Source organism: Camelus dromedarius, chromosome 3, assembly GCF_036321535.1.
Source record: "Camelus dromedarius isolate mCamDro1 chromosome 3, mCamDro1.pat, whole genome shotgun sequence".
NCBI classification, from domain to species: Eukaryota; Metazoa; Chordata; class Mammalia; order Artiodactyla; family Camelidae; genus Camelus; species Camelus dromedarius.
In genome coordinates this window covers 35,583,315-35,602,843 of record NC_087438.1, presented here as the reverse complement: position 1 = coordinate 35,602,843, position 19,529 = coordinate 35,583,315, and the positions used below count along the sequence as shown (strand labels likewise).

The window sequence follows — 19,529 nt, the reverse complement described above, 5'->3', positions numbered from 1 at the left end:
TACAAACAAAATACAAAACCAAAATAAAGCAAAACAAAAAATCAACAGGTGAAAAACCCAAGCCAAGCAAAACCTTCCTGTTACTGAACTCAGTTTCAGCTGCTCACCACTTGAGAGCCAGAACTTGAGAGGCAAGTGCTGACTGGAAAAGGAACAGTGGCTTTATTCTAAGAAAAGAATCAACACGTTAGGGGAGGCATTGTGTGATCAAAAGGTGAGAGGTGTGCTTGGGCTTGGAGGTCAGTTAAGCATGGAGGCCTCTGGGGTAAAGGTTTGTTGAAATAGAGCTTTCTAAAGGGACAAGACAAAAGGCCTCCTGCAGAGACCTGCTTCCATTCTTAGATGCCCTGTTGTCAGAAATACAGTCAATTGAACTAAGAGTTTCTGGAAACCTGAGCAAGCAGAGCCTTGTGGCAGCGACGGCCTGTGGAATCACAGAACGGTCACTAGTGTAAATGTTTTCACACTCACTGTCACCAATTAGTATAGCAGGAGCGAACTTCAGAGGCTGACGTCTGTGTGATTCCTCTCATGGTGGAGCTTCTAGTTTTGCCCAAATAGCTTGTTTATAGTAAAAGCTAATTGGAAGTAGGGTATTGAAGGAAATGATTACTTAATAAAAATAAAAAATACTAATATGCATCCTATGATAAAACGGGTCCAAGTAGTCAGAATTTCTGAGCCTCTTCAAATTGTATGCAAAATTCTGTGTTCCCTGAAATAGCTCTCTTTTCCAGCCTAGTCAGGGTGTGGCTGAATGGTTATTTAAAAAAGACAGTTAAGGCAGGTAGCCATGACATGATACAGATATACTGTCAACTTTTATTTCAACTGAAAGTTAAATTGAACATTTATTCACAATATAAGGCCATGGCCCTTAGGTCTGAGTGTAGGTTGGCTGATTAGTATTCTTCATTGTCTTTCTTGTATGAACTACAACCACATTTCATTGTCTAAGTTTTCTATTTATGATATTTATTCTGGTTATCTATTGTTATGTAACAAATTATCCCCAAACATAGTAGCTTAAAACAGCAATCATTTTTTTGTCTTTTATGTTTCCTGTGGGTCAGACTTTGGGAAGGAGTCTTTTGAGCAGTTCTGGCTTTTGGCAAAGTTCTAGAAGGGCATGTGGGATGGGAGAATTAATTTTTAACTCCAAGTAAGCCTAAACTCAGGATGTAATTAGTGTATTCACTTGACGCTGGTGTTGTTAAAAGTTACAACTATTTGGAAAACTCTGTATCAGCACTTATAAAGCTTGGAATTTACTTTAAAAATAAAATATCAGAAATAAAAGGCATATGCCAGAATATATTTATTATAGTAATCTTTTTCAAAAGCAAACAACAAAAACACAAAAACACACCAAAAATTTCACTTCTCTCCAAAAAACTCAACCCAACCCAATACAAACCAAACCAAAATAAGACAAAAAAAAAAAAAAAAAATCAACCTGAGTCCAGCATAGAAAAAACATTAGAGTACAATAACATGATAGAATTTCCTGTGGGATTATTAAAAATGATCATTATGAAAAATATGTTAAATATGGAAAACTGTTTATATAAGTGAAAACAATGGACAGATAAGATAAAATATTATATACATTGTGTTTAATACTTTATAAAATACTTTTACATATAGAAGATAATATGCAAAATTAAGAACAGTTGTCAGGATGATTGATAAGGATATACAGATAAATGTAACTGAAATAGTTGTTAAAATGTTCTTTAAAGTTATTGTTACTAGTCACTTTGATTATCAATATAAATGTGTAATATTAAATTCTGTTTTCCAGAATTAGCATAATAACTTATAACTAAACAAAGAAAAGGCAATTTTATTTTTTAAAGTGTATTAGGATTTGAAATACATGAGATTTTTTTGAGTTGCGAGCAAGCATGTATAGCTCTCTATTCTTGCTTATTCCCTTCTCTGACCTAGAACCTGAGGACGTGGGAGACAAACCACAGAAAGACTGCATTTCATAATCAGATTCTAGGGGCACGTGTCAACTACTCTAGCAGCAGATTTTTGCCCCATGGGATGTGTTGGATGTAGTTTTTCATATTGTTGTATTGTTTTTCTGTGTTTGAAATATTTGCAATTGTTATCTGAATTTGAAGAAGGCACAAATAGGTGATTTCTAGTCTCTGAGAAAAGTAGTCTCTGGAGAGTGCAGTAGCTCCTGCCCTGGGATCAGAGGCCCAGGAGGGCTGCGATGGGTGCAGACCTCTGGCACTTCGCCTTAGCAGCATGCATCACATTCTTGAGCTCACTTTCTCCAAGGCTGACCTGACTGTGTGATTATTTTGAACTTTAAAGGCCATGGACTGGTGTCCCTGGCAGTCTGAAGTCCTTGCTGTTGGAGGAGGAATGAAGGATGGACACTTACACATCCTGGACATAAATACTGGGCAGAGCATCCAGACCCCAAGTACAAATTCACAGGTAAAGGTCTCCTCTGGAGTTTACATTGATTCTGATTGTCTAGAATCTTGTGAAAATTACTTATGATAGAGCACACCTCTCTTTACCTGCTGAGTCCATAGGAATTTCAGTTCTTAAGAATTTCTTTCTATAAAACCTCCTCATCTGTGAGTTGAAAGTTAATTTAACTTGTTTAACTTGTATATCCTTTTAGCCTTTTTTTTTTTTTTGCATTTCCCTTCCTTCTTGACTTTGACTATGAAACAGAGCAATCTGTCTGTTCCTGATAATGATCATAGTCCACTTAAATTTGTAGGTTCATTGCTCCTAAGCCTATTTGTGTATTTAGTCTTTTGTTGCCTTGGGATACATTTTCCTAGAACTAATGTAATTTCTCTAATACCCTTACCCCATGTGTGGACTGGAGGATGGATATGGACAGAGCAGACTGCTTAGAATCAGTTTAACATGTACTCATAATGAATCAGAAATTGTCATACTTCTGTATTTTTGGGGTCATTATTACAGATTTGTTCCCTCATCTGGCTTCCTAAGACAAAGGAGATTGCAACTGGCCAAGGTTCTCCTAAAAATGATATAACTGTGTGGGCCTGTCCTGCTCTGGACAGGTCTGGTGGATTTTTTGGTAAGTAAATAGGTAAGTAAAATGCCACGTGCCTGTTACAAAGTGAGTTGCTATTTGCGGAAACAGCCACGAGTGGAAGGTTGTCTCCATCCGGTTCCTTGGAGTGTATGTTTCATCGGAGGAAAAAGGCTTTCACCTGTCACACCTCAGGGAGTGTATACATGAGTGTTCCTGAATTTGACCAAGATTGTTCGCCAGTGATAACTGTCATGTCTTCTTTCATATGCATATGGATGATGCAGTGATTATTAGGGACAGGTTTTAAACTGTGTTTCTGAACTGTGAAGTTAGCATTATAACTCATTTTACCCTATTCTGAAGAAGAACCAGCAGTGCTGAAATGCATGGGAGGTGAGGAAATATGGAAAGGGTGAGGCATTGTTCTCTGTGGGGAGACCACTCCAAAGTGTGAGATTCTGGGGAGCCCCTGCCTTTTCAGGGCTGTTCTTTCTTGTTGTAGTTCTATCATCTTTTACTGGCAACTTCTTGAGAGCAAGACTCCGTGATGGAGATTAAGAACCAGGCCTTGTCCTCAAGAGTCTTAACTGCTCTTGGGTGCAATCTGAAATGTTACAGGGCATGAGGGTGAGCAGTCTCTCCTTCTACCTAGCCCTGGGAAACAGACAGGCAAAAGTGCTGGTTGATGAAGAAACAGAGCACTGGTATCCACTCTCATGTAGACTTCCAATTACACATCCTATCTTCTTCTTCTTGCCACTCAACTTGTCTTCTGGTCATCCTCAGAATTTATTTATTCAACATTTATTTATTAAGCATCTATACTTAAATTGGGGTGCTGGGGATATACAGGTGAACCAGAGAAACAATAATATGCTTGCCCTCATGGAGCCTACACTTCTGTGGAAGGAGACAGATAAAAACCAAATACATAAAATGTTAGGTAGCAATGATACCATGACTCTCTTTGGAGATTCTGAGAACATTATTTGGCAACAACAAAACACCCTTAACAGAAAGACTTCCTGCTTCTGCTGGTCAGCCTGGCTGGAGCTCTGGTTAGCCTCAAAATGATTTTATGTCCTTCAGCTGTTATACTGTGTGACTTGGTAAATAAAAATACAGACAGCTCTTGTCAGAGCCACTTCAATGGCCGGCATGAGTGCAGGAGGAGCACAAGTTGATCCTTTGCATATTTTTGATCATAAGACATGCAATTCACTGGACCTTTTCAGTTTAGAGAATTATTTAAATCAAGCATTAAAACCCACTTTATAAAATTACAATTCTAGGAGCTAGACAGGGTTCTTCAGCTAGGTGGGTGCACTGATAAATATGTGAATCAATTTGCTGATGCTTGGAATAAAGAATGTACTTATCAGTGTATTTCCGTGTTTCTCTGGCTTTAACAAATTATATGTTTCTCAGTTTAATTCCTTGTGAATTTTTTCATTGATATTAGACAACAAATCCAAAGAGTACATTTAACCTTTTCTCCTTCTCTTTAGATGTTAATGGTTGAAGAAGATGCAGTTACTTTTGAACTCTTAGACACTACTTTCCATCTCTAACCCACTAGTTTCTTCTATATACAATATTTCCCAAAAGTGTTTAGCAGGAAGGTTGTTATACAAACACACACCATGTGGTCAGATAAATTTGGAAATTCTGGGTTGAACAAGAACAACTTTTTTTCCCTAAGGACATCTCAAAGTCTTAGATACATTATATGTACTGTGAATCTCCAAGAGGAGGTTATAGCACTCATTGTTTCACAAACCCATTTGGGAAATCTTTGTATGGGAGCATCTTGAGGTGCTTGCTTCATGAACACACTTCAGGGGGCACTGCTGCATGTTATGAGACTGCTGAGATCTTAGTCAACGTTTCCATTGTGGGTCAAGATCAGTATTTTTAAGAAAGAAATATAATAGTACAGAATGGAAAAATGGAAACATAGGTATTATTTTGTGAAAATTGTTACAGTCGTCAGTACATATACGTGACTATGTACGAGGTCACCAAATTAAATGTAGTTTTTACTCTGGGTTGTGGTAAAAAGTTTGGGAAAAAGCTCTTCTAGATTATGGTCATGCCCATAGTCATAATTCTCTGGGGGAAATTTTTATTTAAAGAAGCCTCACCCACCTGCTGCAGAAGAAAGATACCTTTTAATTCCCTCTCCTATGCCCCCAAGAGTTGTAATTTCTAAGCTTTGAAGCAGCAGAGGTAGCTTTCTAGTCTATGAGCGATCTGTCCTTTGACTTGGTTTTGTCAGTTCAGAGCATGTGAATTAATATGCGGTCTCATTTATGGTTATAGCTGCATAAAGAAAACAAAGCTTTCAGTGCTTTCTGGAACAGTACTCTTGGAACATAGGGATGTAGATCCTAAAAGAGGACCTTTGTCTGAGATAAGGGGCGTTTCCCACTCACTAGTAAACTAAGATTGTCACGAATGTGAGAGGAGTATTTCAGGTGTGATTTTGTTTCCAATCCAGACACCATTTTCCTAACAAGGTCTGGAAGTAGCTGTTCACTTTTTAAGTCAAGATATTTTTCAAAGTCTACTCTGTAAAAGATTTGGGATTTTCTCCCCTCTATTATTTCTTTTTCCATTTTCTCTTCTTCCTTCCTTGTCATCTCAACAAACCACAATAAAGAATGAAAGTGTATTTATCACCAATTATATTTATTGAATAGATTTTTCTTTCTTAGGTTTAATTTAGAAGTGAAGAGGGGAGGGTATAGCTCAGTGGTAGAGTGCATGGTTAGCATGCATGAGGTCCTGGGTTCGATCCCCAGTACCTCCATTAATAAATACATAAATAAATATACCTAATTACCTCCCATGCCTCCCCTCTCAAAAAGTCTTAGTACATTAGTCTATATTTATCCTAACTAAATTAGGTTGATGTCCCTTTATATGGCTTTAATTTTTAAATTTTTCATTTAAAAAATAATGGACAGCAACCTTCAATAGAAAAAGAGATTCTTCTATTCTCTGGCTTTGGAGTGTGATCTAAATGGTTAAAGCATTGAATTGGATTCTGGTTCCGGCTCTGCCATTAACTAGCTGTGTGACCTTGAACAGGGTGTTTAATATTCTTAATTTTTTTCTTCATCTGCAAAATAAGAGGGCTGCATTGTATCTATAAATTAAAAAATTTATATGCACCAATCTGCCTAGGGCCAATCCCATGTCCCCTTGGGGGCGTGTGTGTGTGTGTATGTGTGTGTAAGCACACATGAAAGAGAGCACTGGGAGTGATGTGTAGATGGAAAAAGCTTGGAGTGTCTAAGAAATGTCTCCTTTGGGAATGTAATAGTGCATCATAGAACAAGATTATTTCTGAAATTCCAGCTCTCAGTTGAGTTGTGAGCAGTACAGTTCCAATAAGGAGGTGATCACCCACCTATTCTGATTTTAGTTGTGCCCCTAGACACCAACCCACTCAAAAACATATCCAATTTCCTTCTTTCCCCCATCCTCCCAGCCTTCCTCTGTGGGTCAGCCTTGTCTATTTTGGCCTGAAGATTTCGAAGCTTTCGAAGTTTTGAAAGTCATTGTTGGGTTAGGATAGGTTTTGCAAAGTATTTTTCCAAGGAACACTAGTTGCTTGAGATGCTCAAGTCAAAAGGACTCTGGTCAAATACATTTCAGAAATGCTGCCTATTTTAGCCTCTTCTCCCAAATATTTATAATGCATATAGCAGTCTTGAAATAAGGAATCCTGTTTAACTTTCTTAACTTGGATCTCCCAAATTAACATGAACATTAAATGTTCTTTTCATTTTTAATACCTATCAACCTCATAGAGAACTATTGTTTCATAGAATGATCTTTGAGAATTCATCAGTTAGACAACAGAAAGAGGGGTACTGTCCCCCAAATTCCATATGAAACACTCATGTTTGCCTTGTGGGACAGATTTTTGGGTTCTTTCCCATTAGGTTGCATCACTTTATTTGATTGGCTTCTTGAAACTTAGGTCCCAAAGGGATGACTTTCAGGGGAAGATGAGAAGAGGGATGGGGTGCGTGGTAGGAGCACAGCCATGGTGATATGTGGGTGTTGGTGGATTAGAGGAGATAGAACTAATAATGGTGCAGGGAATGAGGGGAGTGTGAGCTAGAAAATGGCCCCCCAGAGGTATCCACATCAAATTCCCGGACCCTGTGAATGTGACCTTATTTGGAAAAAGGGTCTTTGCAGATATAATTAAGTTAAAGATCTTGGGATGAGATCATTCTAAATTATCCAGATAGAACATAAATCCAATACCAAGTGTCCTCATAAGAGACATACAGAGTGAGAACAGACACACAGAAGCAGAGGCAATGTGACCACAGAAACCAAGGCTAGATTGATGTAGCCACAAATCAAGGATGGCCAGAAGCCAGAAGAGGTGAGGAATAGAATCTCCCCCAGAGCCTCCAGAGGGGCCAGCCCTGCCAACTCCGTGATTTTGGACTTCTGGTCCGTAAACTGTGAGAGAATACATTTCTGTTATCTTAAGCCATGCAGTCTGTGGTAGTTCATTACAGCAGCCTTAGGAAACCAACACAAGGGGGTTGTGCCCTGAGGGAGAAACAGTGAAACCCATCCTCGCCACTTTAGGGTGTGGCCCAGAGTCCACCAGTGGGAGTGCCAGCCCTGAGTGTGGCAGGTCTTTGGAGAAGCCCTTTATCCTGGGATGGGATTCATGGCCCCTGCTTAGGTTGATTCCCAGTCCTCAGCAGCCCTTGTCACATGGAACGTGAACTGTCTTTCTGTCTTCCCACAGGCCACAGAGGCAGAGTGCTGCACTTGGCTTTGAGTCCAGACCAGACCCATGTGTTTTCTGCTGCGGCTGATGGCACAGCCTGTGTGTGGAATTGCAGTCAGTCCCTCAGCCCCTCTCAGCCTCAGCTTCCTCATCTCTAAGCAAGGATAGTGATACCAGCCTTGCCTTCTCCATGGCGTTGTTATGAGGCTCAAATGAGATGGTGTGGTTTCGTGAAGTGAATGCCTGCTCCCCGACCTCTCCTCCTCAGGTTGCTTCATTTGCTCTGCTTCCACCCATTGCACTTCCCAGACATGGTCTTTGGCTCTGTTCTTCTCTCTCTGCCCCCCTCCTCCTTTCCTCTTCCTCCTCCTCACCTTTTCTTCTTCCTCTCTGTCTCTTCCTTGTCAGAGATGCAGTCATCACTGCTCCAGCCTCGTATTTCTGTCTGCTTCTAGATACTTCGTTTTTGATTGCGATTCCTTTCTGTCTTTAGCTCAAACTCAATACACTAAAAACACAACTTATTCACTTGAAAGATACTGATTAAAGTTCTACTCTATGTTTAGCATGCATATTATTTCCTCTCAAAATGAGGTCTTCCGTGGGACTCCCTTTCCCCTCTTCATGGTCTCATCCTTATCCTGGTCATCCCATCACTCAGGCAGCTCCTGATTATTTGGCTCCCTGTGTACTCAGTTTACCCCTTGTTCTCTCTTCTTTTGTTTCACCCTAGTCTTGTCTTGAATACCTGACCACCAGTCTATTGTAATAGCCTTCTAATTGGTTTTCCTGTCTTTATTCTTCTTGAGTCTCCACACCACTGTGAGTTAAGTTTCTAAAAGCACTGTGCTGATGCTCCCAGTCCCCTGCTCATACACTCTCTATGACTCCCCATTACCTAACTCCCTCGGCCTCAGCCTTGGAGTTCTGAGCACAGAACCTGAAGTTAGGGGACCTGGACTTAAGTCGGCTCTGCCATAGACTGATGAAGTGACCTTGGGTATGTCACACCATTTGCAAGAATAGGAATTTGGATTTGATAACTGCTAAGGTTTCTGAATTCAAGGTTGACCAGGCCACTGTTCTATCTCCTTAATATTAATCCTCACTCACCTCCTATGTTACTCCCAGGCTAAGTCTTGTGATGTCCTGCCTTGTGCATTTGCTGGAGTTCCTCCTCCTTTCTTCCTTTTCTATGCACCTCCATATAAGTCTTAACCTCTTCAGGAAGTGTTTTCAAAAGTTGTTACCTGGGTTTGAATTCATGGCATCAGTCTGTATCACCTACTTGGTATTAATACACTATTCTCGTTGTTTTAAAAAATCTTTAATACTAAGTGAATCTTTGTTTATCCAAGTTTTAACATGCTTATTTCTTCCCCAGACAATTAAATGGAGGAGCTGAGGGAGCATATGTCATATTTTTTAGTACCCTTTAGAATGCTTTGCATGTGTCAGATAACAAATGTTGATTGATTTATTTGCTTTGTCATAAATGGTTTTTACTAATACATACACACACTCATAACATCATGCCTCAAAAAAAAAAAAAAAAAAAAGAACCCATAAAACAAACAAAAGCCTTGGTAATTGAAAAGCAGGATAGTAAATACAAGGGGCATTAGGATTCTCCTGCCAAACTAGTTTTAGTTTGCTAATATATTCTGTTCTTTTCCATTTGTTAACTCAGAACATCTGCTTGGTAGTGCTAGTAATTCTTGCCTTACAACATTTTAGTTCACCAAAAGCTGCAAATATGATACTTTCTTGCAATACATACTTTTCTTCTGTAAGATAATGGTTTTCATTTGATCTTATTTAGCGAGGTATAAATTATAAGAAAAAATTTAGCAGGGAAAGGAGCAAAATGGTGAGACCGTTTCATTTCCAGCATCCCCCACCATTCTGATCTGGTTACTTCTGTCTTAATAATCTCATGACACTATGACATGACCAAAGATCACTCCTCTCACTTGGTATTGGTGTGTGAACAAGGAATCTCATTTAAGAAAAATAGCAGTAGATCTTTTACTGCTGTTAGGTTTGGTGGAAATCTGGAATATGGTTTCAGTAAAGAAAAAATGTACTTATAGACAATACACAAAACAGAAGCCTTTGCTACAACTGATTTTTAAATTTTGTAATGTAAAATTTTTATTGAATAATAATTCACATATGTTAAAGCACATGAATCTTAAGTGTGTAGCTCAATGAATGTTTAATTTATGAATAGATTAAGATCAAGATCATAGGGATAGATCATCCAGATGAAGATATGAAAATTTCTTTCACCCCAAAAGACTGTTTTTTGTGCCTACTCAGTCAAAACCTCTCCATTATTCTAACCTCTGTCACCGTGGATTAGTTATGCCATCTGCCAACCTTCCGATAAATAGAATCATACAGTAAATCATACACAGTAAATTTTTGTCTGGTTTCTTTTACTCAACATTGTCTGTAAGATTAATTCATGTTGTTACGTGTAACTATAGTTTGTTCTTTTTCATTACCGTGTAAAATTCCTTTGTATAAATGTACAACAATTGTTTACCCATTTTATTCTGGGTGGATATTTGAGTTATTTTCAATTTTGACTTTTAAGAATAAAGCTGCTATAGACATTCTTGACACACTTTTGGTGGGAAAAAGCCCTCATTTCTGTTTGGTATATACCCAGGAGTGGAATTGTTAGGCCACAGCCTAAATGTTCACTCAGTTTTAATACACACACCGCTGTCACTTTTCCTAAGAAGCTGTACCCATTTACACTTCCACCAGCAGTGAACGATAGAGTTCCATACAACTATTTTAAAGTAGATTTGCAAAATCGATAATAAAAGTTGCCAATAGGAAATATTCCATCCATCCTCTTATTGCTGTTAAAATCCTAATTAGGGGTTACAGCGGCTACCTAAGATGTCACAGTGACTCTCTTAGAGCATCTCTTTTAGATATTAGCACAAGAGTTTACTTTCTAACATAGGGGTTTCTCATCCCAGCTGCATATTAGAATCATTGGGGGGCTTATATAAAGAATACTTTGTCCTGGGTCCCATTGAATTAAATAAAAATTTCTAGTGGTGAGGCCTGGGCATTGGACATTTTAAAGAGCCTGGTAAGTCTAATGGGCAACCATGGTTGAAAACCAATGTACCAATATTTTGGGGTCAGCCTTTAAGCTATGTTCCTTCATTTGTTTTAAGAAGCCAAGTAAGAGTAGTGTTGCTGTATGTTCTTAGTTTGGATATAGCTTGTGTGTGCCTATATATATATATTTATGTATATGTATATAAATGCACACACACATATAAAATTTATATTCCCAAAGGAACTGATAGAAATCAAAGGAATCTATTTACACAATCACATCTTGAAGTGGCTACTGGGCTGATGACTATCTACTACCTTCAACATGCTGGATAAACATCCTGGGTTTTTTTCCCAAAGAAAACTTTCAGGCCGTGATTCAACACTCACACCCTGGCATGGGATGGCAGCCACTGTACCCACCATGTTGATTGGACCTACCCAGGCTCAGGAACAAAGAGAACCAAGAAATCACCTAGATAATCTAAGGCCTAAATTCCAACTCCTGAGAAAGGAGGCTGGCTTTCTGTTGCATACTTTTCTTGGCTAACTAAGCACCTCATTAATATCCCCTGGAATTTTAATTCCTATTTCTCACCTGCTTTTGGAAAATACTATGAGGATCTTGTATTTCTACTTCTCCCATCAACTCAGGTTCTTGCACATAAATCTGAATGGCAGGTGTTGATGTGGAACAATGGCCTTTGAAGGACAAATTTAATTCCTTTTAACCCTAATCCTCCAGATTGGCTGTTTCTGTTCCTGGCAGAATTGCTGAGTGCTCTGCTGTACTTGTTCCCAGCCTGACCTTAGTGTCATTCCTCCTTAGTCCCATTGAATCAGTGAAGTGAATACTTCAAGCAAAGTTTGTGTGTCACTTGTCACTGTGTCATGGATGACACAGGTGACATTGGTCCCTTGATCTCTCCTTTACATTATCCACATTATTATCTCTATATTATCTTGCTTCACTTTGCTGGTCAAGATCTACTCGCTAAAAATTAAAGGAAAGAAACAGGTCCAGTGATACCAGTTGGTTTTATTTATGATAAAATTAAGAAGTGACAGCAAGTGAAATGAAATACAATTATCTAAACTGCATGCTTCACAGTCTTAACTATCCAGTTGAGGAATTTCTTTGAGAGAAGAGTATAGATGCCAGGTCCTCGAGGGTCCCCGCATTTCCCTGGAATGCCAAAGGAGGTGATGCCTCTGAGGGAACCGTCACATATCAAAGGGCTTCCAGAATCTCCCTAGGGGAAAGCAAGAGGAATAGTGGATACCGGTATTAACCACGACCACTAGCAGAATGGAAGCAATTCCATTTAATGTGGAGCATTTAAGCTGAAGATAAGACCAACCTTGACTTACTTGATAATTAGTGTTTAAAAAATCAAAATGATCGGGTATATTTTAATATTTTCAAGTTGGTTTTCTAGATTTGTCTAAAGAACCAGTGAAGATTGAAATGAGACATGTATTATTGTTTGAATTATCTACTAATTTTGAGACATTCTCTGCTTTAGAAGGAAACTCTCTTGGCATTTTCTCAAAATGCTTAATAATTCAAGGGATAAAATAGTCAAATGCAGATGGGACACTGAGGGAAAGAGTAAAAACCATGTTTTCTTGTTCCTCCGGCAGATAATTGTCTTCCCAAAGGAACAAAACCAAAGCAATCTTTTCCTTCATTTTCTCAAATAGACAGCGATTGCTCTCTGAGGCTCCTTTGAGAATCCAGTTGGAAGCCGCTGGAAGTCAGTGATTACACTTTGGAGCTGCCTGGCTCCACCAGCAGGGAGGCTTCAGTTAGCTGTAGGTCCCTGCTTTATATTCTTGTGACCGAGCCACCCAGTGTGTGACCTTGCATTCTCTCATGGAACTCTAGAATCAGTATATTTCAATGTGTTTAACGTTGAAGTCCTGATTGGTGGTTTCCCTGCTTTGGCTTTAGGGAGGACTGGTGGGGCCAGATGGTGGGCCATTGAGGCTTGTAAATAGAGTTCTGCAAATGCAAGGCTCTGCGGAACCAGCTCCATCCCAGTGAGGTGAGGAATGACAAGCCAGGACTCAGAGCTTACACCTTGTCACATGTTCTTCTACCCTTGTCTTTAAGCAGATCCCTGTCCCAGCCCTTCTAAGGGGATACTGGCAAGGAGGCTTCCATGATCTCTGGTATGGGTCATGCTTGGAAGTTGTTTCCTGGGGGCTGAGCTTGGTTCTAGGAGGTCTATCCTGAGATCTTCAGTCAGTCTTGGGAATGCAGGCATTTCAGACTTGCCTGGTTAAAGGGCAGAGGAATTTTGGGGGGGTGGTTACTGAGGTAGAGAAAAGGCACTGAAGGCCCTAGAGGTACCCTGACTTCAACTCTCCTGTTATATATTTTTTAGTTTTGATATATTAATATGAAAAGTGGAAAAAATTATGTATTTTTCAGTTTCATATATTAATATGAAAAGTGGAAAAAATTGTTTCTCAGTGGTTTTTGATATGAAATCAAGAAGATGTAGTAGTTCAACCCATGCACTAGCAATGAACTTGCTATTTTTGATGAACAACTCACCTGAGCTGAGAACATGAATTTATATGACTGGAGTTTTATCAAACTCCTTTGAAAAAGTGCTAGGACCCTGTAGAAGTTAATGCCATGACAAGACAAAGCATGAATTTATGTTCTCTATATCTGCATGAATTAGTCCAACAGCTAAAATTTGGGGTCCTATTTCACTTACATTGCAGGAGTCTTTTCCACCTTTGAGTGTTCCAGCACAAATCATATTCAGTCCAATCACAGGTTGATAATTATAATGCCCTTGATCATTGCAGATTTTTCTGTCTATGACAGTGACATTGACTTCTCTCAAAACATCAGACGCAGGTGAATTATTGTGAAACTTTCCCCACCCTGCAACTCGACACATAGTTCCGGGCTTCACATCATCCCCTACTTTAGGGAGATGAAGGATAGCCACATTTTTATTAATTGTTGCTTTTTTGTTTAGCTGTTGGAAGACAAGCAAAAAGAGTTACAGAAGGAGATAATTAAAAGTGTCACATTTTAATTTAAATTCTAGCCCAACCCTCAGGGACCCCCTTATGCAGCTCTAGTCTGTATCTATAGGGACACCCAGAAAGGTTTCCACATAGGTGGCCAGATTGTAGGTGCTTCTGTGACTTTTAAATCAATCAAAAGTAATAATCAAAGGTTTGTACCTTTAGAAGTTTAAGATCACCCTCATGTGTGTCCTGGTCATAGCATGGATAGGGAACCTCTTTCTTAACAAACATTATCTGTTTTTCAGGCTCTTTCTTGGTTATTGAGTGAGCCCCAAGAATGATCTGGGATTTTTTGTTCCTGAAAACAAAGACAACACTGTTAATTTGGTTTAATCTTTAAATCAGGATATGAGCATATTATGTGCTGATCAGTTTCATTGTCCCATTTGTAAATATGCTTGCTGTGGAAATACTGGTTTGTGGCTCAGAAAAAAATGTGTACCTTAAAGAATAAAAAGTAATTTGTTTACAAATGTATCATCAGAATCACCTGCAGCTTATTTATAACACGCTGAACTAGGTTCATTGAAAAACAAATAATAAGAGAATTCCATGGCAGCGAAGCCAAGTCTTGGGATTTTTGTTGGGGTTTTAGTACTGTACCCTCCCAACCCTGCTTTAGTTGTAATAGAGAATTGGGTTCTAGATGACTAGAAAACAAGAGGTCTCAGTAGTCTAGAGACAAAAGCAAGACACTTAATAGATGTAGACTAATGCAATGAAGAAATCTTTGTGAAAGAACAACAAACTTAAATGGGAAAACTTTCAGAAACAGATTGCTTAGTGGAAGAACTGATTTGCATGGTATTGAGTATGTGTATATTGAGGGGATGGTGGTCTGAAGAAGGGGCCCAGGATTCTTTTACTCCTCCATGCTAAAGGTCATTTTGGTTAATAAAATCAAAATACTCTCTGATGTATTAATGATTAAGGCCATTATCATTCACAACGTAGTATGAACTACACCAACCATATATTCACACTGCTGTTTTTCCATTACACAGCTGATGTTAGTCTCACTTAAGACACTAGCACAGTGCTTTCAGTAGAGTACATTGTGATGATGAAATGGTCTAAAGGTCTGCACTGTTCAGTATGGAGCCTCATGTAGGCTGCTGAGGACCCGAAATGTGGCCAGTGAGATGGAGGAACTCAATTTGTAATTTGATTTAGTTTTAATTAATGTAAGTAAATATATATTGCCACATGTAAACTTACATAGCCAATATGATAGTGGCTATCTTAATAGACAGCCCCGTGTTTAGAGGCTTGATTTAAGGAGTAAAGCCCAGCCCTGACAGAGGTTAGAAGTGGTTGACAGCAATTAAGAGGTGGCTGAAAGTGAAAGAAGTTCATAAGAAAAACAGGAAGGCATTCAAAAGAAGCTTTCTCTACTTGACAGCTGTGCTCGGGTCCCTGAGTGGACCGAAATGTTCACCCTTCCACACCATCGTGAAGTCAAGACCGGAAGCAGCAAAAACTTGCAGCACCTGAACCCCGTGGCTCTAGAGGAGATCTACAGAAAGAGTCTGGATGCTGCTTCCTCATTGGTCTGATTCTTTGGGGCCGAGCCTGGACTCAACTCCCTGTTGGAGCAGACAAATTGCCAAAGATATAAGTGATGTGAAGATCTTGTGGTTTTAGTGGTATTTACTCTATTCACTAATATTCCCCCAAATTAGACTATCTCTACAAACATTTTTTAAAACCCAAGCACTTACAGGACACAGTGAGCTGCAGTCAATACCCAGTCTTTTGCAATCAAAGCCCCGGCACAGATGTCTTTCCCTTGAAGCAGCACCATGTAGGGTCTTGAATGAGGAGTCACTTGATTTCCTCCAATAATTTTTATAGAGAAATCTGTTAAAAATTAAAAAGAAAAAGGCAAATCATATCAGTGCCCACCCCAAAGAGCTCTACCGAAAGCCATGTTTCTAAGAAAACTAGACATGATTTTCCCACTTAGAGAGGAAGGGAGATGAGAGCATCCTCCCCACCTTCCATGTGGATTTCAAATATCTGAATGTAAATCCCATTTGTGTTGGACTCACTGAGAAGGCCCTGCCTTTTCACCCACAGAAACCATGCCGTTGGCAGTTTCAGGGATTAACAGGCTGAGAATCTGTCACAACCACTGAGCTCAGGCCTCAGGGCTTGCAAAGGGCAGACAGCTGTGCATTGGTCTCTACCTGTAACCATTGCTTTAGGAGCTGCTGGTGATGATGGCAACCTTGTGTATCCTCCCACCCCTCTCCCTTTCTAGCCAAGTATTAACCTGGGTAAGCAGAGTGGCTTTTAGAAGCCTGAAAGCTGCCCTTTTCACCCCAAGCCCTTGCAAAACCCAACAGCTTAGAAACTAATAATAGCATCTTTTAGCTGTGACCCTACCCATGAGTTCTTTGGTTATTCTGAGACTTCTGCTTATTGAAGTTTGCATTCCCTCATTCATAAATTGAGAAAATAATATCTATTGTACCTGAAGCTCCCCTTCCATCCAGATTGAACCAAAAGGTTTAATCTAAGCCCTTTTCTAAGGAAGGGAGGAGAGAAGATTCTCTAAGGAGAGGATTCTGCCTTAGTCAAATGTCCTTGGTGGTAGACCAGAAGTATAGATTCATTATTAGAGAATAGTAAGACCAAAGCACATGGCAAACCATCCACGTTGCCTGAGAGGCTCTTATGCTCTTGTGACACACTCTCAGCACTCCACCTTCCTATACCAGATGTTCTTGGAGTCTCCCCAAACATTTCTCCTCGCCACTGGCTGAGAACCATGCTTCCTTAAATAGGGCACAGTGCTTGTTACCCCATTATTAAAACCAACTCATTGCTGGATTTACACTAAGTCTTAAATGATGAGAGTGGGGGACGGGGAAGAGAGTGTCCAGAAAAGCTGTAATTCCCAGAAGGTAGTTGGGAAGGGGAAGTCCTAGGCTCTAGAACTAAAATCATAAGGAACTTAGAGAAACCAAGAGAACTTCATCCACATCTCAATTTTTTTCCTGGGATGGATCATGAATAGATGCACCTTTGGACCTTTTGGGCTGCAGAAACCATAACTCAATAGAATACTCCCTTTTGCAGAGCCCTGTGTTTAGTGAGTACACATGCCACCTCAAAAAAGTCCACATGTCCTGCAACCTAGCAGGGTTGGGAATAGAGTTCAGAGCAGGCAAGAAGCTTTTAAAATTAGCAATTCTTGATCTACCCAGAATCAAAATAAATTAAAGTCACTGGGGTTGGGGCTAGGACGTCAGTATTGTTTCAAAACCCTCCGGAGGATCCTAATTTGTAGGAGGATTGAGACTAGCTGTCCAGAGCATCAAGTCTGGCTTTGCTGGGTCTGTTCCCTTTATGAGCCCACACAGCTCTCTCTGACCACAAGAAACAAGATGGAGCAGAGCTATTTATTATTTATAACTTAGATGACTGATTTCTTGAATATGGGTAAGCACTTTTGACTGTCATTTACGGTTGGATTACCTCATTGTGTTGATTCTTATTTTGTGGTTGGCTTTATTCCTTTGATAACTATGTAAGTTTAAAAGCTAAAGCTTTTAGTGAGCTTTTTTGAGATGGCATGTGTGCTCACTAAACACAGTTGTTCTTAGAAACAATGATCAGTACACATATGTAAACTAAAAAAATGTGCAGTATATTTATATATGTATTTGCGGGCAATATATTGTATATGTGCAGTCAAATTGTAACAATTCTACCTAATAAAACTGAAAAATGAGAAAAAAAGTTGGTAATAAGGAGCAAAAAAAAAAAAAAAAGATATAATTGGATTTTTAAGATCTGCTCTGTTTTCTCTCTGTGATAGTGAACTTAATGTGCCCGAATATAGTCATGCTATATACCATGCTTACGGTGCTCTGCCCATCCTTTGTTCCAAATGTCCTGCAACCTTGTTATTGCTAAAATTTCTTCTCATTTTTAGGTTAAAGATAAACCAGAGAACTTCTTTGAGAATTCTGGTAAGATAGATTGTTGCATCAGCCCCTGCCCACCACTCCCACCTCCAAAGCTGCTGAGCCCTGGGGGAAACTCATGGCTGCTCCACCCTTGTCAGCACAGTTCAGCCTAGCCCCAGAGCAGAAAAACTGCCTAGAAGGTTTTTAAGACCACCAAGAGCTACCCAGGGGCCATTACCCTTCTAGTGATAATCCCACGGCTTTTACAACATTTCAAACTGATGCTCATGCAGCTCACACAAAACCAGGCATGTTGTTTACTACTTCGTACCCCAAAGAATTAGCTTAACACAAAATACTATAGCACCAAAGAATCTATGTGGGGATGTCCCCAGTGTCCTAATGTATTCCTAAGGAAACACTAGCCTAGAGAAACCGATAAGAATTCAAATCATTCCTGTTTTGAGGGGTGTCTAGCTCAGGTTTGTTTTAATTGTCTTTAAGACTCTGCATTTTCTGCAGCAAGAAAGACTGAGGCACCACTATTCCTTTCCTGAAAGGTACTATTTGTTTTCCTAATGTAAGAGTTCTCTGTTTGTTTATCTACCTGTTTTTACATTGGCAGTTTTCAAGCCACAAATTGAGGGCCATAAGCACTGGCTGTTCTATTATCTTTCATAAAGAAATTTTAAAGAAGAAAGAAGGATGTTTTTCCTTCTAAAATAAAGACATATTTAGAATCCCAGAAAGAATGTAAAGGCTTGGCAGGGTGGGGTGGGGGGAAATCTCCTCTTAGGACACTTAGCTGATATTGCCAAAAGTTCATTGTGATCTGCTCCATTTTACTTAATGGTTATAATGGAAATGACAAGAGTCAGTCTTACCTTCAGGAATGAGAAGGAGAAAAATGACCACTGAGAGAGTGGCTGCCGGAAAGGTAGAGTTCCTCATTATGGCTGGTGCCCCCACATCAATCAACGAGAAAAGCTGTCTTCAGTTCTTGACTGACTCTTATTTATATACCGAGAGTACGAAGAATGTGGTTTCCTTTCTTTTCTTTCTTTCTGATTTCAAAGTTGAGTGTTAGGAAAAAAATACAAGTGAGAAGAGTGAATAATCACTCGATACCAGCAGATGTGTTTCCTTGGCTGGGGCTGAGGGAGAGGGTTGTAATTCTACAGGGAGGGTGGGGACAAGGGGACCTTGTTGCCATCAGAACACAGTACACAAGAAGAAACCTTAAATGTCTCAGCTGGCATTTCGAGGATTCTAGTTTTCATCATCAGCAGTATCATCTTCTGTGTTCATGAGTAAAAACTCTTCAAAGACTTAAATTAGAGCTTTAAAAAAGTCCTAAAAATTGGTCGCCAACCAAGTATATTTCTAGTTATCTTTTTTGGATTATGTAAGGAGTAATTGGCCAAGGGCACGTGGAAATGCAGGAAGGAGCCTTATTTATTCAAAAGCTCCTGCCTGGATTTTCCTTGCCCACTTGGTGGATGATAATTGATTGTGCTTCTGTCTGGACTCTGGCAGGTGAGGGCAGAGGCCGCTAGGGGTAGGGAGTGTTGGCTATTTCCAGCCCTCTGATTGTGTTTCCCCTGATTGTTTGATTTTACAACTTATGACATATGAAAGTGTCTCTGAGTTTCCCCTACCT

General features: G+C 39.6%; 2 protein-coding genes across 2 annotated transcripts in view; one reads left to right on the top strand and one right to left on the bottom strand.

Annotated features, from left to right (window-relative positions):
• Positions 1-8,147, top strand: part of CDC20B (cell division cycle 20B) — a 52,489-nt gene extending 44,342 nt beyond the window's left edge. Inside the window, exons 10-12 of the mRNA XM_010977770.3 lie at positions 2,332-2,457; positions 2,965-3,082; positions 7,827-8,147. Of these exons, the coding sequence (XP_010976072.1) occupies positions 2,332-2,457; positions 2,965-3,082; positions 7,827-7,966 (384 nt within the window). The 3' untranslated portion in view covers positions 7,967-8,147. The remainder of the gene's footprint in view (positions 1-2,331; positions 2,458-2,964; positions 3,083-7,826) is intronic.
• Positions 8,148-11,914: 3,767 nt separating this feature from the next.
• On the bottom strand, positions 11,915-18,960 carry LOC105087148 (granzyme A). The gene is made up of 5 exons (XM_010977771.3): positions 18,754-18,960; positions 15,674-15,812; positions 14,109-14,250; positions 13,628-13,897; positions 11,915-12,148 (listed from the first exon to the last, which is right to left on the bottom strand). The coding sequence occupies exons 1-5, from the start codon at positions 18,818-18,820 to the stop codon at positions 11,987-11,989; spliced, it is 780 nt and encodes a 259-aa protein (XP_010976073.1). The 5' UTR covers positions 18,821-18,960; the 3' UTR covers positions 11,915-11,986.
• Positions 18,961-19,529: the final 569 nt, after the last annotated feature.

Excerpts from the sequence above, each read along its gene's own strand:
- LOC105087148 (XM_010977771.3), bottom strand. The coding sequence starts at position 18,820 with ATGAGGAACTCTACCTTTCCGGCAGCCACTCTCTCAGTGGTCATTTTT. Across the intron at positions 14,251-15,673 it reads ACTGCAGCTCACTGTGTCCT|GAACAAAAAATCCCAGATCA; the intron begins GTAAGTGCTTGG and ends CTTTGTTTTCAG. Across the intron at positions 13,898-14,108 it reads GTGATCTTAAACTTCTAAAG|CTAAACAAAAAAGCAACAAT; the intron begins GTACAAACCTTT and ends GTCTTCCAACAG.